Consider the following 23,105-nt stretch of genomic DNA (forward strand, 5'->3'; position numbering starts at 1 on the left):
TATACACGACTAAATGATTGATCACTGAGGAAGACACAAACCCATGATAGCAATTTTAATGAACCTTAAGTCCATTCATGTGTCTGTTTAATAGGCATTTAAGTAGATCCTAGGATTTAGAACTGGAAGGGTCATTAGAAATGCATCAATTAACTTTTTATAGATGAGTGATTCAGTGACTGTGTCACAAGCATTAAGAGGCAGAGTTGATATCTGAACTTGGGTCTTTTGACATTGTGTCCTGTGCTTCTTTCACTACATATTCTTTTTTTTTTTTTTTAACATTATCTGGTATAATTCCTTGCTGCTGTGTTCTGTTGGCCTCTGGGTCATTTTGTCTCAGTTAGTCAATGGTTTTATTTTCAATGTAGGCTTTAGGCTTAGATTTCTTATGGAGTTCAATAGTGGGTTCATTGTCCTTTCTAATCCAGATCTTGTATTCATATTTTGGGCGCTCTAGTGTATAGATTAGTGACCATTCTGATAGCCTGACTTCACAGTTCACAAACCACCTCAACTCCTAAAAACTATAGCTTCACTCTACTTCATCTGTATATAGGTCTTAGCTCTTACTTGACTAATACTATTATTTCTTATGATCTTGAACTCTGAACTTCTTGCTGATTATAATCTCCTGTCTTTCAATCTATTTCCCTGCTTCACTCTTCGTAAATCCATTCTTCATTTTTACTCAAACCTCCAGTCTCAGCTATCTCTCTTTGTTCTTCAGCTCTACCACTACTAACCTGCCTTTATTTTCTTCTTGTAAGCATGACCTAATAATTCACCAGTTCACTGGTCTACCACCATTCACCCTCTGTAGTTCTCAACCTAAAAGCATCATCTCCATCTGGTTATTCTGTTAATCTACCTTCTGTCTTTAATTACTTGCTTACATAACTGACAACTAGGTCCATTACAAATTTATTTAATCTAATCTCAATTTGGCCCTACTGTTACACTGCGAACCTTTTGTTTTGTTTGCCTTTTGGAGGGCAATTGGGGTTAAGTAACTTGCCCAAAGTTACATGGCTAGTTTTTTTGCATGGGTATTAAGTGTCTGAGGCTGGAACTGAACTCGGGTCCTCCTGACTCTGGGGCCGGTGCTTTAATCACTGCGCCACCTAGCCACCTGAACCTTTTCTTAATACTTGATTATTTCACTCCCCTCTCAGGCATTGTTCTAGGTCATCTTTTCTCTTAAAAAGATATTTTCTCATCCTTTTCATCTTAACCAATTTTTTTGGCAGTAGCTCAAAAGTAACATGAGATGTACAAATTTAGAGACATCTCCATCCCAAATGTTCATTTGGGCTTACTGTGTTTGACCTATGGTAGAGCCTTCTGAGCTTGTACTGGTCTGATCAGCCATAGTCAGACACATGTACATTGACTCTGACATGGTGATATCATTTTGGTTCTCTTCAAGTACAGGGGCCAACCCCCCTTTCTCTTTAGCACACAAAACCTTCCTCAACTTCTTATCTCTTATCAAAAGTTCTTTGCCTTCTAGTTTACTGGGAAGATAAATCATTTGCCATCTATCCCCTTTTCTTCCTTTTGTATATCTCAAAACCCCTCAATATTTTTACCCATCCTTTCTTCCTTTACTCCTGTGTATGAGGGAGGGAGTGGTCTTCCCTCCTATTGCCACCTCAGTGTCTTGGATCCCATGCCCTCTTATATCCTACAAGGATTTACTCTATCATTCTTTGTCTTTCTCACCTGCAGTCTCCTCTTATCTAATGGTGCTTTCTTGCTGCTTACATACACTTGTAAATCTAGTCCATCTGTAAAATTCCTTCATTATCATTTCTCTTCACAGTGCTTGAAAAAAGCTTCCTACATTCATTGACTCCTCACTCTTTTTTCATCTCCTGTTTAGCATCAGAGTCTACTCAGCAGAACTTGATCTTTTCAGGGTTACCAATAATCTTTTAAATTTTTTTTCCTTAAAAGTTTTTTTTTTCCCAATTACATTTAAAGATAGTTTTCAACATTCATTTTTGTAAAATTTTGAGTTCCAAATTTTTCTCCCTTCTTCCCCTCTCCCTTCTGCAAGATAGCAAGTAATCTGGTATAGCTTATACATATGTAATCATATTAAACACCAAAAATCTCTTAATTGGCACATCTCAGGTTTTTTTTAATCCTCATTCTTCTTGACCTCTCTGCATTTGGTCCGTTGATCTCCTCAATATTCTTTCCTCCTCGGGTTTTGTGAAATCACTCTCGTTTTTCCTAGTTATCTCATTTCCTTCTTAGGATGGGAGTCTGACAACTCAGTCTCGAGCTGGATCATCATCATTATTCCATCTCCTAACTGTGGATATTCCCAAAGGCCTTTTCCTTTGCCCTCTTCTTCTCTCCCATCTCCCCTTTAATTATTCAAGTATTTATTAAATGCCTTTTATGTACTAGGCATTGAAATTTAAAAATACAATGGATGAAATGCTCCTTAATTGTAGGAGTTTACATTTAGTGAGGGAGGTAACAAGGATACATAAAGATTGGGATTTTGGAAGTTTTGATTCAGTAGATGACCTGGTGAACCTGTCTCTGTGCCTTTTCTCAGCCCAGAATGCATTCTCACCTCAATTTCAGCTTTTAGACTCTAGTTTTCTTCAGAGCTCAACTCCACTGCTCTCTTCTGTATATAGCGGTTCCTGATTTTCCCCAAGTTCTAGTGTATCTCACCAAAAATTACCTTGCCTTTATTTTGTATATGTTTATAAAATGTATTTGCTCTCTCAGAATGTGCTTAAGAGAGGGACTATTTCAACTCTGCCTTCATATCCCTGGTGCCTAGCATAGCACCTGACCCATGGAAAGTGCTAGCTGGATGCTTGTTGGTTGGTTGACATCTGAGGACCTTTTTCTCAGTCCTCATTCTCCTTGATGTCTCTTCAGGCTTTGATGTTGTTAACCCACTTCCTCCTCTTGAACCTAGCCTCTTCTACTGTCATCTAAGCTGTTCTCTCTTGGTTCTCTTTCTACTTATTTGACTTTCTCATTTTTTTTTTAATGGAATCATCATCCATTTAGTGTGTTCTCCTGACCTCTGTTACTATGTTCTCTCTTAATAGGTTTTAACTGATTCTTATGGTTTTAAGTATCATTTCTATGCAGCTTATTCTCAGATTTGTATATCCAGTCCTAAACTCTCTCCTGAGCCCCAGCTGTCAACTTGTTGCTAGATATCTCCTCCTAGATGTTCCACTTGTCCTGTACATCCTCCAAACTTCCATTTTTGGACCTAGGATATCACCTACCTTCTAATCACCAGGTTTGTAACCTCAGAGTCATGCTTAACTCTTCCCTCTCTCTTATCCTTCACCTTTAGTCAGTGGCAAATCTTGTGTACTCTCTTTCCATAATATCTCTTTAATCTGTTACAAAATCACAGAACTCCATAATTGGAATGGACCTCAGACAGCATGTAGTTTCATATCTAAGTGTCTTCTCTCCTTATATAGGCCACAGTCCTAATTCATACCTCAAGCATTTATTTACCTGAATTATTATATATATATTTTTTTAGCAATCAGGGTTAAGTAACTTGCTCAAGGTTACACGGCCAGTTATTTCTGGGTGTGGTGCTGAGTATCTGAGCCCGGATTTGATCCAGGTCATCCCGACACTGGAGCCGGTGCTCTTACTCGCTGAGCCACCTGGCTGTCCCTAAGCAATTGGGGTTAAGTAACTTGCTCAAGGTTACACGGCCAGGTGTTTCTGGGTGGGTGCTAAGTGTCTGAGCCTGGGATTCATCTCCAGGTCTTCTCAACACTAGAGCCGGTGCTCTTACTCGCTGTGCTACCTGGCCGCCCCAACCTGAATTATTTTAAGAGCCCCCAACTTGGTCTCATTGCTTCTTATATCATCCCTCTACTCCACTGTATAAACAGTTGACAAAATAAATTTAATTAATAATAATAAAGTACAGATCATCTTACTCTCTTGCTCAAAAATCTTCTGTGACTTTCCATTGCCTATAGAATAAAATACAGGATCCATAGCAGGTATTTGAAACTTTGCACAATAAGGCCCTCATCACTCTTTCTACCCTCATTTTATACCAGTTATCGCTCTGAATGCCACATTCCAGCCAAACTGGACTACTGACTATTCCTTTAACTTGATACTCCCTCTCTTCCCAGCTCCCGTGTCTTCCCTTCCTCTTTTTTTGATGCTAGGTACCCCTATCTTGCCGAGACTGGAATGTAGCAGCCACTCATGATTGGTATGGAAGCTTTGACATTCTCTATTTCTGACCTAGGCTGGTTCATCTCTTTTTAGCAAACCTGGTGTCGCTTTGCTCCCAGGGAGACTCATCATATTGGCACTTTTCTTCTTTATTTGATCTCTTTAGTGTATAGGCCTAGTAATGGTGTTGCTGGGTGTTCAGTTTCACAATTTTGGGGGCATAGTTTCTAATTTGTTGTGACGGGGCCAATTCCAGAGTTCCATCAACAGTGTACTAGTGTGGACCTGTTTTTGTTTTTGGCAGCTTTTCCGGCATTTGTCATTTTTCTCATCTTTGATAATCTGATGGGTGTAAGATGGAACTGCAAAGTCACTTCTGTTTCTATTTCTGTAATTATTAGTGATTTGGAGCATTTTTTCACATTGTTGTTGATAGCTTGAATTTCTTCATTTTTTTTTCCTTGACCTTTTATCTATTGGAGAATGGATCTTAGTCTTATACGTTTGAATCAGTTTTTTATACATCTTAGATATGAAACCTTTATCAGAGAGACTTCCTCAAAGATTCCCCCCCCCCCAGTTATACCCATTTCTCTCTTAATTTTAACTACAATGGTTTTTTTGGGGGCAAAAATATTTAATTTTTATGTAACAAAAATTATGCATTTTATTTTCTGTGACCTTCTCTATCCCATTAAACTTTATCCATAGATCTCAAAGGTAGGTTTCTTTCTTGCCTTTATTATGTTATGTTTTATGTCAGTTAGTTCATAAAAACTGTCTTCTATGCCTAGAATGCACTTCCTTCTCATTTCTGCTTCTCGGTCTTCTTTCCTTCCATTCATCCATCCAACAAACCTGGTCTTCCTTCAAGCCTTACCTCAGGTACCACCTCCTCCGTGAAACTTTCCTGATGTCCCCTCCTAGCAATGTTTTATTTTATTTATTTTTCTCTTTCTCAGTTTTTCTCCTAGTGTATTTATATGCATGTTCTGTGCTCCCAGGAGAATATAATGCTCCTCTGGAGCAGTAACTTTTGTTTTTGTCTTTCTGTTCCCAGCATCTACCAGAGTTTCATGCATACAGGTGATTACTAAGTGCTTGTTGAACTGAATTGAATTGATTTGTAAATCTATATTCTGGAGAGCTCTATATTCCTGTGCATTAACTGCTTCCACACAGACAATTGGGCATTTTTGAAAGTTGTATTCACTCATGAAGATTATCTTTTAAATATATTGTAACTGAATGTTACCAAATGTTATCTTGAATAATATTCTCTATTTGTTGAATTGAAATGAATTAAATTTGCCTGTAATTTTTTAATCCAGAGAACTCTATTATCTTCCTTGTAATGCTCCCAAGGCAGACAATAGTATTTTGGGAGTTTGTTCATTTGTGTAGGGTTATCATTTAAAACTTTTTATTAACTGTTAGCTGGAATAATGTCCCATTAATAGTAGTGCATTAAAGGTTAACCTGAGAAATTTAATGCAGCTTCTCTAAGTGTCTAATATACAAAATCACAATTGTAGAGATAATCTGCCTTAATAAATCTTTCCTGATACTTTTTCATGATGCCCTTTAAGGTACAATTTCACATCCATCTTTTATTTGTTTAAGGTTCTTTTATTTTAAGCTGCTTTTCTGCTGACCAAGGACTTTTCAAGCTTAAATAAATTGAACCTGAAGTATTTTGCAAGTTTTGTTTATAACCTTCACGTTGGTGGTTTAACCACTTCAGTGGAGAATGTTGTTTCTTTGTTCAGCGTTCCTGTTTTGAAGGCATGTTCCCTTTCATCTTATCAGTATATTCCATGTGCACTCTGACCTGTTTTTTTCTCTTTCTAGTTTCTGAACCAGAGCCGTCAGGCCCTTGAAATGAAAATGGAGACCCCTCCTGCTAGTGGGGCTACAGTGATGAGGCCTGTAATGCAGGCCCAAGTAAACTCTCAGGTGAGAAGAGTCCTGCTCTCTTTAGTTCAAGAAGCACATGTGCGTAATTGTTGAATAAATGCATTGTATCCTTTTATTGTAGAATATCAGAGTTGGAAGGAACCTTGGAGGCCAGACAAGAACTCCCTGTATAACATAATGCCAGCCTACAGACAGAATGTCTCAAAAGTCTTAGTGCAGTTTAAAGCTGTTAGTACTTATAAGCTGCACTAAGACTTTTGAGATCCTGACTGTAATGGTCTTTATAGACTGAAGATGATTTTAGCTGTTTCCTTATCTTATACCTAAATATCCCTCTTTGTAGCTTTCACTTGTTATTCCTAGTTCTTCCTTCTGGGGCTCCTTTTCTCCCATATCATTATTAGTCCTGGTTTAGCATAATTGAACTTGGGTTTTTTAGGATACAGTATTCTTTTGAATGAAATATTAGCTAATCCAATTGAAAAAATGTTTTGATAGCTTTTGTATTATGTCATCCACATTTCCCAGGGTTTCTTTCCACTACTCTTGGCCCAACAGCCATCCTTTAACTAGCCTGTTGCTGTACTGTACACAGTGTTTGAGACCCTCAGTCCCTTGTTTCTTCAGAGAAAGAGGTTTTAGGTATCTTATCTGTGGCAAACGTGGGTCATTATAATTTTGCAATATTCAGTAGCACTTACTTTCTTTCCATTTACTTTGCTCTCTGTGCACATAGTTTTCCTTGGCTGCTTACATCATTTTCTATCAATTCATATGTCTTTCCATATTACTTGGTATTTATCCCATATACCATTTCTTATATCATAGTAATATTCCATTACACTCATGTTTCATGATCTGTTTAGGTGTTCCCCAATGAATAGGCAGTTACTTGGTTTACAGTTCTTTGTTACAAGAAAAGATATTGCTGCATTAGCTATAAATATTTGGTGCTTTCATTTTATCACTGATTGTTGTTAAAGTATATGCTTGTAAGTGATGCGTCTGCATCTGAGGTTATGTTAAGAAATTAGTTAGTCTTTTAACATGACTACAGTGCTTTCCAAGGTGGCTGGACTAATTCATAGCATAACCAACAATGTCTTATTGTGCTTATTTTTCTATTATCCCTCCGATACTGACTTCCCACCTTTTGTAAGTGTTGTCAATTTGTTGTGGTTAGGCAAAACCTTAAAATTATTTAAGTTTCACTTTTCTTATTATTATAATTTAGAACATTCTTTTATGTGGTTGTCAGTAGTTTCTAATTCTTTTGAGAACCTGTTTATTCATATCTTTTAAATACTCATCTATCAAGTCTCATTTACTAGTAATAGTGAGAGCAGTAATAGGGAATGTTTTTTCTTTCTATCTTTACCTTTTTGCCACGTGGAGAGATAGCATCTATATATTACACAAAAAAAGGTTGTTGCAAAGAAAATACCATGCTGCATTTTATTTTTAAGGAATAAGTTTGGTATCCCAAACTACTCAACTTTTTGTTGTTATATGGCTGCTTGGAGCTATTAAAACTTAAAATTTTCCTGTTGTGCACTTTATATAAATTGTGGCTGGACTTAGAGCAAGCTGACAATACAAGTTTGATTACTGAAGATGAACATAAATTCAAATTAACCCATTAATCCAAAATTCTGCTCTTACAGTAGTAGAATAGGCTGCCATGGAAGTTAGGGGGATCTTCAAGTGAAGACTGGATGAATGCTTGTCAGGCATGCACCCTGCTGAGATAGCCTGTGGGTCATATGAGATTCTGTGATGTCACTGAATTAGCTTTTAGGTCCTTTGCTTTGGAAACACTCTCCTTTTGCTTTAAACAGTTAACAGCTTCCCATGGCCTATTTCAGAGTGTTCACAAAGAACTTGAAGGTCTTGGTCAAATTTTCTCTGCTTAGCTTAGTGTCATACAATTCCACTGAAAACACTGTCAAGATCCCTGCCCTCCACATGATTTATATCTGTAATGCCTTTTGGGTTCTTGATAAGGATGAAATTAATTTCTTCTTCATATATGTCTTTAATTTTTCTCCTGGTTAGCAGCAAGGTTTTCTCAATGCCCAGATGGTTGCCCAGCGCAGCAGAGAACTGATTAGTCACCACATCAGACAGCACCGGATGGCCATGATGATGCAGCAGCAGCAACAGCAGCAACAGACACAGACTTTCAGCCCTCCCCCTAATGTGACTGCTTCAGCTGGCATGGATGGTGCTTTGGCTGGGACCTCAATGCCACAAGCTCCTCCACAACAGTTTTCATACCCACCAAATTATGGTAAATTCTACAGAAGAAAACTTGTTCTCCTTAAAGGAATGCAGTAGATTGCTTAAACATGGTTCAGAGTATTCAAACAAGCAAAAACTAAACCAGTACTTTTCACCATTGGCTGTAGGCAGATTGTTATCATTTTTACTTGACATATTTTCACTACATATCTCTTCTTCCCTCAACTTAATTTTTGAGGAAAAGATCTGAAGTCGTTTTCTTTGTACCCTTAGGGACAGAATTAGTTCCATACTGCTGAAGGCTTAGCTTTTAGTAAGACCTGTTAAGAGGTATAAACTGATATTAAATCCTGCCTGCTGACAGGAAATGAGTGCCTTTTGAACATTATTTACTTCTTATCAACCTTTGGTGGTAGGGAGGTTCAGTTATCTGCTTGGGAGGGGGCAGTGTAAAAATGGGAAAATTTTTGGGAAAGACTATTAATGTTTACCTAATAGGAAAAGTATCCTCTTGTATATCCACCTCTCTCAAGTAGTAAGACATCTCTTTATGTATAGTGAGTAATAGTGAAGGTTTAGAAAGGAAAGCAAGCTAATTTTTTTTAAGCAATTGGGGTTAAGTAACTTGCTCAAGGTTACACGGCCAATTATTTCTGGGTGTGGTGCTAAGTATCTGAGCCCAGATTCGATCCCCAGGTCATCCCGACACTGGGGCCGGTGCTCTTACTGTGCTACCTGGCTGCCACAAGCTAATTTTGTTTTAAGGAATGTTACTATCTTCCTGATCTTGGTTTCTTATTATAGTTCTTGTGGGACTTGAGTATCGATGCACAATGTAAGGATAGATGAGCTATAGCATAACCCCTCATCTCTTCTAACTTTGCCCACACTATTTTTTAGAGAAATTTAGTACAGTAATCTTATGGATTAGTATTTGAATAAGTGTTTGCCTTTTTAAAAAAAGATCCTACAAGCCAGTAATTTGTTTTATTTTTCTTTATAAGGAATGAGCCAACAATCAGATCCTGCCTTTAGCAGAGTAGCTAGTCCTCCCAGTGCAATGATGTCATCAAGAATTGGTCCCTCCCAGAACCCCATGATGCAGCATCCTCAGACCACACCAATGTATCAGTCCCCAGAAATGAAGGGCTGGCCATCGGGAACCTTGCCCAGGAACAGGTAAACACCATATTTGGATGTGTAATAGTGAACTTCCCATATCCTCAGCTACCATTGGTTTTATTAAGTTGTGTTTTGTTAGTAATATTAGGTGACTGTAAAAATCTTTCACACTTGGTTCTGAGTCCCAGTAAAATACTTTGCATTTTCGACTTAAGGATTTTGTCCTGAACAATAAAGCTTTAAATGTGAGGCCTTGGGTTTTACCTCAGAGAATGTCATAATCGTGCGTTTGACCTATTTCCTATATTTGTTTTGAAAGCAAATGTGGTTAATAGACATGGCAAATAAATTAGTGCTTTCCTAGAGGTGAAGATTCAACAGGTTTTCTGGATGTCTGTCTTTAAATGTGCTCTTTGTAAGTGCAGACATAGTGACTCCACTGCCCAGACTTTTTTTGCATTCTCTTTTCTGTGTAGTGTTTGCAAATAAAAGGACATAGAAGGTAATGGTCCTTTTTGCTTTTCAGTTCATTTCCACAGCAGCAGTTTCCCCCCCAGGGTAGCCCCACTCCCTACAGTATGATGCACATGAATGGTAACAGTGGCCACATCGGACAAATGAACATGAATTCTGTGCCCATGTCTGGGATGCCCATGGGTCCTGATCAGGTACAAAAACCATAATCCTTTTTCTTTAGTCACTCTCTGGTGATGTTAACTTGTTTTAAAGTGCCGCTAGAGGCATTTGTCTCGTAGCATCGTGGCTCTGTCCCTAATTCGTTTGTGATTGTGGGTCGGTCACTTCCTCTCTTTGGTCACTATTTGTCCTCGTGACACAGGAGGGTTAGACTTGGTGTCTCTGGAACCTCCCTACTCCTGGTGCCTATGCTGTTCCACCTCCAAACATCTGTGCCAAGGACCCTCCTGTTTTTGATAGCCTAGGCTTCCGCTTTTTCTGTGGTGATGACTTGTGTTAAGAGGGCCTACTCTTTTTATCTAGGCTTCCATTTATTGATCTGAATCAATTAACTGAATTTAGTAAAAACAAAGAATCATATGTGGACCTATTCAACACAAATGGATGTATTGCTATTTATAAGTAAAAACATGGATATTTTCAATTTTGCAAAATGGATGTTTTAACTCCTTTTCCCTGTGGTTATTTGCAGAAATACTGCTGACACATGAAGTCCAGAACCTCCCACCGAAAATCACTGTACAAAAGTCTCTGCACTAGTATTTTCAGGAGGTAAAATAAGGGGTTACACATTGTTAGTGACATCTCATTTATGAAAAGGACCTACTTCCCCCAAATCTTCATTAAGGTATCCCAAGTAACTTCATTTGAACAGATCTGGGTCATGAGCTAAAATATTGTCTACCTGTTTTTCTGTATATTGTGGTATATTAAGCAATGGACATAAATATTTTTGGCATTCTGCCTCTAGAGATGTGAATCTGGCAATGGCATTTTAGTAAATATGGTAGACTCCCTGTGTGTTATTATTTCTTTCTGCCTTGCTATCCAAAGCCCTTTAAATGTAGGCAGGCCAAAGAAAGTGGAGAGTTGTGGGATAGAAAAGTCTGATTTCTCTAGTAGCAATGTCTGACACAGAATGTAGTTCCCAGCCTTGAGGCCTTTTTTCATTGGTGAACAGTCCTCTCTTAACCTCTTGTCTCAAGTAAATCAGAATGTTCGAGGTCATATCATCAACTTGATATGGGCTTTGGACTCCCCACCACCATTGATGGTTATGCCCTCTAATTCTTTTAGGATTACCACTAGCATTTAATATTCCAGATTATTACTGATAGTAAGTGGCTTTGCAGAAAGGAAAATGGAAATAACAGTATTTAATTGCAATAGTGGCTAATATTTACATGCTAATGTGCAGCCGAGTGCACTTTATCTAGAAAGTAATGGATTAATGCAATATTTTTGAGGTCTTATGGCGAGCTGTATCATGTTCTCTGTCTGAGCTAATCCATCGGGCAGGAAATGTAAACTCACTCGAAAGGACTGGATAATGTCACACTTTGCCTATATGGTAGAGCAATAATCCTTTTTGAAAATCAACTTCAGAAAACCCAAGGCCGGGTACTGCAGTCTGAATCAGAAATTTGCAGTCTGTTTCTGTGAATAGGTTTTTGTAAATACAATCGTTAAGATATTGTATTATGTGTACATATATATGACTTTTGTAGGTCACAAGAACTCATTTTTGCAGAGTTTGTGAAGCTAAATATTTAACAGTGTTGATTTCTGTAAGCTCAGCATAGTGAGGTAAAAAATAGAGGAAATTCTTAATTTAAAGACCTGGGAGGGAGTTGGGTGGGGGATGGTGGCAGCCTTTAGCTTCCCTTCTCCTTTGGTCTTGTACACCTCACTCATTTCCATCTTAAAAAAAAAAAAAGCTTTCTAAAAAGACGATTCGTTTAAGGTTAGGCAGTTGTAATTGTTTTCTCCACCTGAACTAAGCACTTTGTTAATTTTTTTTGGTGGGGGGAGGGTATTATTTTTAGTTTTTAAAAATAAAGTGTGATCCGACAAGAAAAAGAGCTCTCTGCCTTTTTCAGCTCTCCATGAATTGTACGACAGCAATTCAGGGTATTTTTTTTTTAAACTTAAACACGTTGCCTTTTGAGTCAGGGAGTGGATGAATGACATAGGTTTTGTCATTGCTTTGAACTGATGTAATAACAGCAGCTTGTTCATTACTATGAGTTTGTGTTAATTTTCAATGTTGTCTTAGCCATTTTTTGTTAAAACCATAGCTAGGACTGTTGTTTTCTTTATGCCCCTGTGAACAAAGCTGGCTTTTCTGGTCAGCTCTAACCCTTTAGTGAATTACAACCGTGGTCACTAAGGTCAACTCTTGACTGTCCATGCATCAGATGTAACAACGAGGTCTTGTTTTTAGCTATAGATACCAGTACCAGTTGGCAGTCAGTGGAAGAGAAGTAAAGATAGAACTTAAAACCATTCTGTGCAGGTCACCTGTTACTTTTGTCTTAAATTTCAGGCATGAATTTTGGCATTGTCAGTGGGTTTATTATAATATTTCCGACATTCTTGTTTGCTGTATTTACATATGGGAGTTGGCAATACATTAGTTATTTAGCAAGTTTCTTAAAGTAAGCCTTTATCAGTGCAAACATGAATTTCCAAAGTTGTTATTATAATGGGGGTGGGAACAATTGGAATATTATTTATATGTCTAAAATTTTTTTTAGAAGCTCTGTGACTTAAAATTAGTGACAACCACTCCGCTGTCCTTAGGCTCATGTATGTGGGAGTAAGATGTAGGTTATTTTAATGGGTCTCTTTTCTTATTTCCTCACTAGCTCTCCCCTCCCCACATAACTTGATCCATATGGAAAGATAGTAGATGACAAACTTTAGAGGACTGTACCTGCAAGACCATTGACGTGCCTCATTTGGAGAGCTATGTTCACAGTAGGGGAAGGGAAGAGGTATTTTTATAGCACCTACTTTGTGCTGGGCACTGTGCTAAGTGCTTTTTACAATTATCATCTTGGGTAGATGCTATTATCCCAGCTTTATAGATGAGAAAACTAAGGCAGATAGAGGTTAAATGACTTGCCCAGGGTCACAAAGCTAGTCTGAGACTGGATTTGAATTCAGGTCTTCCTGATTCCAGACCCAGTGCTTTACCAATCCTGTGCCACCAGCTGCCTCCCTAGGGAAATTACTTTCTTACCACCCCTTAAATCATAGATTCTATTTTTGGGGTGCATAAGTTTCCCTTGTTTGACTTATCTTTGTCTTTAACAAAGAGAATGGTGCTCTTACCTTTTTTGCTCTAAACACCACACCCACACCCCTTTGAGGTCTCTTCACAACTGATTCCAAGGGTAGACTTACAGGGTCAGGCACTGGAAGGAAAGAAGCTCTCTTCTCTCTACTTTTTATATTCAGTATGAAACCTGCCAGACTTCAAACATTTTATACTTGTTCATTATGCTGGTGAAACCTGCAAATGTTGATGGCTTTGTACATCCTGCCCTTTTTACTTTTTTTGAAAAAATTCCCTTGCTATTTTTTGGACCCTCTCCTCTTTTTCCCTATGTACCTTTTCTAAAACAAAGTACCTGAAGGATGTACAAGAAATCCTAACTTCATCAGATTTTAGAATGTTGGATATTACCAGTATTTACTTTTTGCTGAATCCAAAGATATATTTTTTTTATAAAGCTCAAAATGTGATGTAAAAGAAATAAATGTTCCTTCCTTAAAAAAAAAAAGATTGCATTGTTAATGATTTTCTCTTGACAGTGCCATTTATGAATCATTTATCTGGACAGAAAGAACTATAGAATACAAACAGCACTGCTTAACACTTCAGTGTTTAATATTTAAGAGATGGGTTGGGGTGGGATTTTTTTCCCCCAGTTTAGTTCCACAGGAAAACACTTGTTGGGAAAATTCTTTGATTTGGAAAGTGAGGCCATTTGAATGCCAGCAGTGGCTACTTTAACCTGCTGCAGGGAAGTCACTTTTACTACCTGTCCATCTGGTCTCCTTTTATTCACAGAAGCTGCACACATGTGAGCTAAAGAATTAATAGCATCCCAGATATTTGCTTTGAACAACAAAGGAGTGAGAGCTTTTTTTTTTTCCTGCTATAAGGCAAAACCTTTCGAATGTTACATTTCGTAATGTGCAGGGGTTTTTTTCTTTCTTTTTTTTTGGTTATTATGTGGAATTTTAAATATGGTGGAAATGATACAGCAATCACAAAATTGTATGTAATTCTGAGAGCAATATTTAAAAATTCTCAGGAGAAGGCTTACAGTATTGAGTATGAATTAAATTTAAATGTAGTTTACATTAAGTATTGCTTGAAATATCTGTATCTTTCTTTACACTGCAAAAAATCCAAACCCCATGGGATGATTTATAAGATGGCTGGGTTGTAAGCTATGACTGCTTTTCTGATTGTTTTTTGGATGTTAATGTCAATGTAAATAAAGGTTTCTATTTAAAGCTGGACCCTGACAGTTTTACTCAGCACTTTTCATCCACATTGGCTTGTTAAATAACACATGAAATTCACACATCTGGTAAGAAGAAACCTTTTACTAAAAGGTGTGGTTGGTCTTTACATTCCCTTTTAGCTATGGCATTTAAGGACTCTAAAATGTAAGTAATGATAAATTTCTTTCCCATCCACTCTTGTGTATAGCAATTAACTCATAAGAAAGCTGCAAGGGAGTATGACTGTAGATGCTAAGTCAGACTTTTAAGAGATGGTACCTTTTAAAAAGGGGGGGGGGGGTGAAGAAGGCCCTTACGCTTTCATTCTAGATTATGCTTTTCACCGTCTTTACAACCAGGTGAAGAGCTTTTAGAATTGTTCATTGGAACTTTGTCACTGGATTGGTTCCCAATGCATCAAAAGAAATTTCAAGGTAAGATTTCCTCATTAGGATGTCCCTTCATTCTGCTCACTGTATCTTAACAGAGTGTGTTATGAAGAAATCCTCCTCCTTCACTCCCCAAAAAAGTCCAAATAAAATCAAAACACAAAGACTGGAACTCCTCCCCCCCCCCAAAAAAAAAAAAAAACACAACTTCCTAATACAATGGTTTGGGAACAATACAATACTCACACTAAAAATGTTTCTGTACAAATAGGATTTCATTAAAACTAAGGACATACATTAACTGCATTTTCTTTGCAGTGCTTTAAAAACGGTCAATCCTGGAATTATGTGGTAACAAGGCAACATTTAAAGAAACGGTATCTGGGCATTCCACAATTTATTGACAAAAATCTTCACAACTTGAAGGAATTTCCTTTTGACTTGAACGTTATTGAATATTTATTTACACTGCCCATCTTGAAATTGGTAATTGATATGTAATAGGTTGGCCATACATATATACAGTGAGCTAAAACAGTTTCCTCAGAGGAAACAAGAAACATGGTGATTGTGTGTCCACTTCTGTCCCAGTGTTCTTGAGTCATCTTTATACTGCTTGTCTTCTACTTAGTGCTTACTCTGATTTTAAGCAAAAAGGGGGAAAAAAGTCCATTTTTCTAGGTGCAGTGTTCCTGTTTCACTTGACTTGATAGAGCCTTCTTTCTCTGACTGTTAATACACTTTATGAAATAGAGGTGTTGGAAATGGAGTTTTCACTGTAGTTTAAAAAATTGTTGTGGATTTTGCCCTTGGGGGAGTTTCCAATGTTGGGATACCGTCTCACACTTCTAGGTTCTTTTTCCCTTTATCGACTCAGTGTTAGTGGTGACTTCTTGGAATAAAAATGCTTTTTGTGCAGCTGGTGAGGTATATAGTCCAAAGCAAAAGCAGGTGTGCCAGTGGAGTTCTAAAAGGATCCCTGGTCTTTCTGGATGTCCTCTAGAATCCACTAGATCTTTTTTTTTTTTTTTTAGCATGTTAACAGTGGCATATTCTACCTACCTCAGCCCCAAAGTTTCTCCAGTACAACAGTGGAAGTCTTACTGAAATCATACACAGTATCTGTAAAAAGTTTGGCTTTCTGGCCAGTGGACATCTTTCTTCTTTGAGAACCAGCTTTTGGAGCTTAGCCCTCCCATCCTTCCCATAGTTGTCCTCTGTTAAGACAAAAAAAAAAAGTATCATTATTAGGATGCTATATTGTTTGTGGATGTCATGTTACTCTCCAGCTAACAATTCTGGGTTTTTCTAATCTTGGGAAAGAAGGTGTTTGTTAACTACCAAAGATAGAGGCCTTCCTTTATATATGTTCCTTAAACAATGATTATCAACATTACCAAGTGGATTTTTTTTACTCTATGCTAACTTTTAGTTGGCTAATTAATACTTTCATAGTAGCTACAGTCAGTTTTGTCATGGTGTATGTGTTCCCCAAAAGCACCTCAGTATTGTAAAACTGTGCAATTAAAAACCATGGGCTTATGGGAAAAATAGGGTTAGGGCATAAGGCTGAAGAACTTTGTTGGTGGCACATTAAACAAAGATTGGAATCTGAAAAAAGCACAGTTGTATACATGTTAAATAGTTTAAAAAATTTTAGAAATACTACCCCCCAAAATGGCAGTGTCCACAGCATGTGGGCTGCCCCCAGATTGGAGGGTGAACCAGCCCTCCTTAACCCACAGCTCCTACTGCACCCTAAGACAGACAATAAATAGGGCACACTCTGCTTTAAAAAAGACCTGGAATTTGCTTGTGGAAATGGGCTGGAAAGACTGCAGCTTGTGAGCTTGTGAGTTCTTGTGAAGCAGGGCAGTTTTCTGTTTTCTTACTATTTCTTGTGAGAGAAACGAAGCATAAAGAAACTGAAAATACAGAGAACTAAAATAGTTTCCTCAAAGGGAAAAGAAACACGGTGGTAACTGCAGTTATACTCAAAATGTTCCCTAATATATTGAGTTGGAAAAAATTCATGCTTTTGAAACAAGCATTACAGCAGAACTGTTGATCATTATGTTATTAAAATCAAGATGTTTAACTCCAGTGTGTATACAGTCTCATCAGCCTCATGCCTAATGCTCACAACCTCATGCCTAATCATCCTGTGTGACTCTGGAATGTTAACATTAGTGTTATTGTCCTGCCATTAATTGCCCATAGGAATTATTTAAATCCTATGTTATTTTAACATAGTACATTCACATTAGAACTAAGTTGGGGGAGGGAAGATAAATGCAACAAGCTTAAAAGTTGTGCCTATCATTGGGGCTGGCAGGGTAGCAGACACTATTGTATCTCTGTAGAGCCTCACACGAATGCTTCCTTTCATTGTCTTAGACTACTCCTACTCTTCCCAACCCTCAGTAAGTGAGTATTCAAATGCATTTTCCACCAGGGGAATAGGTGGTTACATATAACCCCTACTTTTAGGAAATGCTGTGATCACACAGGGGCCCCTGATTTCCTGGTACAGGTACTGCATCCATAACTTACTTGGTAGGCTATCTTTAAAACGTTCACCCTGAAGCCGTTTGTTTCTCAACTTGACTGTAGGGTTATTCTTTGGCTCAAAGGATCCATCCTCAAACCACATCTGAAGCCTTCTAAAATGAATACAGGACCTGCCTGGGTTTATACTCTGATTGACGTAACTTTGGGGGATCCAGGACTATTGCTTCAAAGCAATTTCTTTTCTTTTAAAAGGGGTGGGTAACAGAATACTACATTTCTTGTTTTGCTTAAAATAGTTTTAAGGGAGCTGGGATGGAGCTATTGAGAGTTAAATAAAACAAAAGATACTTTCTTTCTCTTGTCATCTGAGGGCAAGACCAATGCTACTCTCCTGGAAGCTAGTGGAAAAAATGGCATGAAAACCAGGAGGGCTTATACAATGAAACAAGTCAGAATTACTGTTGTATTTGTGACTCAACTCACAGTGACTTAGAAGGTCTCTTCATGTCGGGCCATTTTCGACGCTGAAACTGCCTAGGTTTTCAAGAAGTTAAAAAGGAGGGGAAAAAAGTTAACAATCAAGAATAAGAAGCCCAAACCACCCCAGAAAGGAATAAAAGATGAAAACTAGAACTGAATCATCCCTAATTTGGGGTTATGGCAGACACATGTAAACCCCACATATGAAAGAAGATGATTAGATTATTTCAAAATGGAGTTGGGGGAACATAATAGGGAGAAGAAACTGACATTTAAAATTTGCAGAAAAAGTGAAAGTACCTGTATTGCTCATAGCTTCCCCCATCTTTAAGTCCTAAATGAGGGGAAAATAAAGAGGTGATCAGTGGATAGCCAGGAAAGGTTAAGAAGATGCACAGACTGGAAACAACCAATCTGTTGTCAAAGGAGTTCTTTCTTCTACTTGTATTGGTAACTGGTGGCACTTGTATTTGTTGCTTCAGGTGACTAATTGGGAACCCATCACCAGATTTAGAGTTTGGAAGGATTGTAGTGATAATCTAGGCAGAATCCCTCATTTTGTAGAGGAAAATAGATATCACTGGGCAGGATTCTATGACATTGCCCCCACTGGTCAAATATTAGCTTTAGATGTGTAGTCGGTTAAACCAGAACTTCAGCGGGGTCTGGTATATCTTACTATTGCCCCAAATATTCGTAGAAATTTCCTATTGCAGCTAGATTTCCATTTTCCTTGGTTCCAGGATTAGTCAGTCTAGTTTAAAAAATCATGGAACCCTGATCATAGTATGGTCACCTATTTAACTCATCTGGGAAGGCAATAGATTCTACTGGGAGAGACTTTGATCCTAATTAGGATTACAAAACTCCCCAACAACTGTTTCCTCACTACTGTTAGCCCAATGACCAGGTAAGCCTGCCTTTCTGTTCTCATGCATGTTTTAGAGAACAGACTTTGCCTCCGATGGAGGTTCTGTGACCATATTTCTGATTAGAATTCTCACTGCATCAGGGCTGTTGCTCACCATTCGAGTTTTCTTAACACAATGAAGGAATTGCAGGATGTTCTCCTCAGTCCTCCATAACCTTCAGGTTTTTTTTTATTTCCTCACTCTGCCCTTTCAGCATATTTCATCTGAGACTGTTCTAGAATGGGGAAGCAGGCCTCTCTTAGTGTCTTTTCATGTCACTTTTTCATGAGCTGCATATTGAGGAAAGGCTGAGTAAGGGTGATCTGGCAATTAAATTGGTTTTATTTAGCCAAACAAGCCTCTCTAGCCATCACCCCACCCCAAAAGAAAACATCAATGAGGAGTGGCTAGGTGGCACAGTGAATAGAGCATCAGCCCTGGAGTCAGGAGGACCTGAGTTCAAATTCAGCCTTAGACACTTAATACAAAAACTAGTCGTGTTACCTTGGGCAAGTCACTTAACCCCAATTGCCCTCAAAAAAAAGAAAGAAAACATGAATTAAATATTACATTGCTCTTTCCAAGTCATACCGTCTAAGAGACTGCTACTACAGTGTGAAAGTAGGAACCTGATCACTCAAATACGTCATCACTTTAAGTCAGGTAATAAGATTTCCTGGGTACTCTGTATAGCTGGGGACAAGTAGAGGGAATTGGAGTTGAGGGAGAAGATGAGGCAGGATACTTACCAAAGTCCATGTTTCGAGTTCTGGGGTTGCACTGCTTGTAACCCTTGCAGCTCCGGAGCTCCATAAGCTGTACATGCAGTTGATTGAGAATATCTCGATCCAGTGTATTCACTGCATTAATCAGCTGGTGATTGTAAGAAAAACAAGTCGTTAGAAAAAATCTGTAAGCTACCCAGCTCCATACTGTGGAAGCATTTTCTTTCATTGTCCTGTGCCAACCCTCACCAACTGAAGCGAGTAAAGAGTATTCTGTGAGTCTTTTTGGCTTTCATTGTGGTATAAATGAAAACAGGTGCTGGGTTTGAATCTGGGCTGTGCAGTAGCTGTGTGACCGTGGGGAAAATGGATAGTTCTTCTACTTACTCTAAAAGGGTTATGGGGTGTTAGAGGGGAAACGCTTCATGAACCTTAAATTAATTACAGCAGTGTGAACATTGGTATTATTATTACATTATTCATTGCATCCACTTGACCAGGTTGGGTTCTAAAGTTCAGTTGTGAGCACTGCAGTTTCACCTTCCATCAGGCGGAAGCAACCCTCTGCACTTTTATAGGTCTATTTTTGGAAGTCAGCTGTATGGACAACACAGGGAACATGGCGTAGCAGATGAGAGAGCTGACCTCAGAGTCAGGACCCCTAGTTGTGGTCTGGCCAAGTCTTTTAACCTCTCAGTGCCCTTGGACAACTGCAGAGCCTCTCCTTGGGAATTTCCTACATCCTTGAACCCAAGACAAACAACTGACCAGAATTTGTGTCAAGTCAGAGAAGCACAGATCTCTTGCTGTTCCTCTGGACCTCAGAAGACATCTAACTTATCCCTCTCATTTCATAGTAGAGGAAACTGAGGCCCAGAGAGAAGTGACTTGGCACATTCAGGTCACACATTTGTGATGTTGGAATCAGACTTTCCCGGTTCTCAAGAACCTTGGTGGGTGTCCAGTCCAACTTAAACCTGTATCTGACAAGCTCTCCTTAAGCCTTAGTTTAAAGACCTCCCAAGGCAACCCATTTCACTTCTGGAGATTGCTAATGGTTAGAAAATTTTTCATCTCATCAAATCTAAATTGGCTTTTGCAACTTCCATCCATTGTTCCTACCTAGTTTTTCCCTGAGGTGCCAGGAGGTGCATTCCCTCCAGCCCTTGAAAACAGTAGCTGTTGTGGATGCCCAGTATCCTCTCCTGGTCACTCACACATGTAGCAGGTGTAAGAGGCAGGATACCTGCCTACTGAGAACAGTCATCCGTTCCACTTTTAAGTTACTCTAAAGGTTAGGAAGCTTTTCCTTAGAGACCTCTGCTTCCTGATAAGTACTGTTTACATATGATCTGAATTGGAAGCCCGTCACCACACTACTTTCCAGCCATCTTCATTTATTCCATGACACCAACTCTACCTCTGAAAACAGTAATAACACCAACACCACTCATCTGTGCTTCTTAGCTTTCTTCAAAGTGTCATTTCAAGTGCCACCTCCTATGGGAAACTTTCCCTGACCACCTCAGATTGCATTTAATCTCTGTTAAATGTCATACCCCCTGAGGGCAGGGAATGGATCTTTCATTTTTTTTCTGTACTGCCAGCATACCTTGTACATTGTAGGTGCTTAATAAATGCTTGCTGACTTGAATCCAGAAAGTTAATAAACATTCGGTTCATGCCTATTCAAGTCATTGATAAAAATGTTAACTACACAGATCTCTTGGGACCCTCCAAAGTGACCATCAGCCTATCCGGCTCCTATTGGGACATGCTCCTTAGCAACTTGGGTTGGCTGTACAACACCCAAGTGCTTTTTGTTGGAGTTTGTACCCTTCAGTGGAACGTTGAAGCCCAATGCCCTGTAGTACCATGATGCTTCCTACTGAAAACTACTTAATTAAAATAGGTGGGATTGATAGGATAGGAACAGTGAATCCCATACCTGGTAGGGATCAGTGTTGAGATCAAAATATTCCAGGAAGCCTGTTGCAAATTCACAGAACAGGAAGTTGTGCGTCTCGTTGATTGTCCTCATACACCAGTATGTGTTGTTGTTGGCACTGGTACAGGCACAGAAAGGCCCCACTGCAACAACAGAAAAAAGAGTAGTGTGGTGAGAAGCAGCATGAGCCATTCTGGAAGAGGTAAGGTAGAGGAATAGGCAGGCAGTGTACTTATTCCTCTAGGAATCTGACCCAGGAATGACAGCTTTGTGAGCCTAGTCCTTACCCTCTGGGTACAGAAGAGCAGATTTCCTCTAGATTTTGTCCTTGGAGATGTTACCAGCCTAGAGATTAGTAAGGTATGGAATCTTGGCTGGATAACTGCGATGGAAATGAATTAACATGCACTCTCCCCTCCTTGCTGCCACTCTGTCCTTTAGAAGGCCCAGGATTTGTATGGTAAAAGGGAGTAAGTGAAGATTTAGATGATGGCCCCAGCACTACCTCTTAGCTGACCAGGGGCAAGTCATTTTCCCCTTCTGTACCAGCTTCCTTCAGAGATTAAATAGGGACTATAATCACATCCTTCATCTCCTTTCATGCTCTTTTTGTCCCCAGTTGGAAATTGTGGCTGGGAGAAACTGTGTCTTGCCCAAGGTGATACAGTAAATGACTGAGTGGGGCCCTGGAAACTGGGTCTTTGAACTCTAAGCCCCGGGGCACTTTCTGTTTCTTCACACAGTTATAAGGAACAAGCTTGAAGAAGTATGGGGGGGGGGGTTAGTACACCCAGGCTGAAGCGGTAATGCTGGGCGCTAGCGGAGCGGGGACTTGGCAGCTCTGGCCCTGCTTACGTGTCCACAGTGGAGCTGTCTGCCAGTGCTGGTTGTCGTGGGTGAAGCAGGTAAGGCCCGGCATGCTGCAGGTGTCATTGTTCTTCAGTCTTTTCAGTAGCTTGCGGAGTTTCTTCTTTCTTTTCTGTTCTCTCAGCAGCCATACCTTGTCTTTCTCCTGCATGGCTTTCCTGGGTTCAGGAGCCCCATTGGGAGAGGGGGAAGGGGACGGAAAGGAAGACAAGAGAGAAATCCAAGGTACTGCTTTACCATTCAGCCTAATCCAGTCTCCCCACAAAAAGCCCCTTTCTGACTTGGATGTGGCCCTGGGGCCACCCACAGCTGTCCTGTCCTCCGGACACCCGCTACCATAGAATCTCAGCTGGACTGAATCATTCAGTTCCCTCCACACCTGAATTGGATTCTTTTCTACAGGAGTGGGTCAAACTCAAATAGAAAAGGGCGGGGAGGGACAGACATGACTACCCCTGAGGCTGCATAGTGACTCAGAACATTATCTACGTGCTACTGTATTTTTACTTATGTTATAAATGAAATATGGTCCCTGATTCAGCTCAGTTTGGAGCTTTGCCTGAGAAGGCTTCTGCCCTCTCCCCTTCAGTTAATCAGGTAACAGATGAAGTCACAGTTTGTGGAGTGAAAGAAGAGATACTTTTATTGATAATTCTCCGGGTGTGAGTGGGTATGCGTGCGCCCTCGTGGGACAAAACACACGTGTGCATACACCCCACAAGCAGAACAAAGGTTATATAGGCTCATTTGACTCTACCCCCATTTTATCCCACCCTCGTTACAACCATTGGGC

At 39.3% G+C, this 23,105-nt stretch overlaps 3 protein-coding genes across 9 annotated transcripts in view; 1 reads left to right on the plus strand and 2 right to left on the minus strand.

The window, feature by feature from the left end:
• The window catches only part of NCOA3 (nuclear receptor coactivator 3), a 209,576-nt gene extending 195,086 nt beyond the window's left edge, over positions 1–14,490 (plus strand). For 3 of the 5 annotated variants that reach the window (XM_069072335.1, XM_069072337.1, XM_069072336.1), the window contains exons 19-23: positions 6,055–6,159; positions 8,176–8,410; positions 9,366–9,540; positions 10,010–10,151; positions 10,652–14,490. In XM_069072335.1, the coding sequence (XP_068928436.1) occupies positions 6,055–6,159; positions 8,176–8,410; positions 9,366–9,540; positions 10,010–10,151; positions 10,652–10,663 (669 nt within the window). In that variant the 3' untranslated portion in view covers positions 10,664–14,490. Of the gene's footprint in view, positions 1–6,054; positions 6,160–8,175; positions 8,411–9,365; positions 9,755–10,009; positions 10,152–10,651 lie in introns of those variants that run through there. The other 2 variants (XM_069072338.1, XM_069072339.1) reach the window with 2 other exon arrangements.
• The window catches only part of ZMYND8 (zinc finger MYND-type containing 8), a 540,997-nt gene that overhangs the window by 487,739 nt on the left and 30,153 nt on the right, over positions 1–23,105 (minus strand). The window lies entirely within an intron of this gene.
• SULF2 (sulfatase 2) overlaps positions 15,251–23,105 on the minus strand; it is a 146,751-nt gene continuing 138,896 nt past the window's right edge. For all 3 annotated transcript variants that reach the window (XM_069072363.1, XM_069072362.1, XM_069072361.1), the window contains exons 16-21: positions 22,301–22,470; positions 21,446–21,588; positions 19,522–19,645; positions 18,162–18,195; positions 17,865–17,915; positions 15,251–16,087 (exon numbers count right to left, since the gene is read on the minus strand). In XM_069072363.1, the coding sequence (XP_068928464.1) occupies positions 16,057–16,087; positions 17,865–17,915; positions 18,162–18,195; positions 19,522–19,645; positions 21,446–21,588; positions 22,301–22,470 (553 nt within the window). In that variant the 3' untranslated portion in view covers positions 15,251–16,056. The remainder of the gene's footprint in view (positions 16,088–17,864; positions 17,916–18,161; positions 18,196–19,521; positions 19,646–21,445; positions 21,589–22,300; positions 22,471–23,105) is intronic.

Source organism: Petaurus breviceps, unplaced genomic scaffold (genome assembly GCF_028583685.1).
Source record: "Petaurus breviceps papuanus isolate PSGF00001 unplaced genomic scaffold, PetGlider_PUasm1.0 90847, whole genome shotgun sequence".
NCBI classification, from domain to species: Eukaryota; Metazoa; Chordata; class Mammalia; order Diprotodontia; family Petauridae; genus Petaurus; species Petaurus breviceps.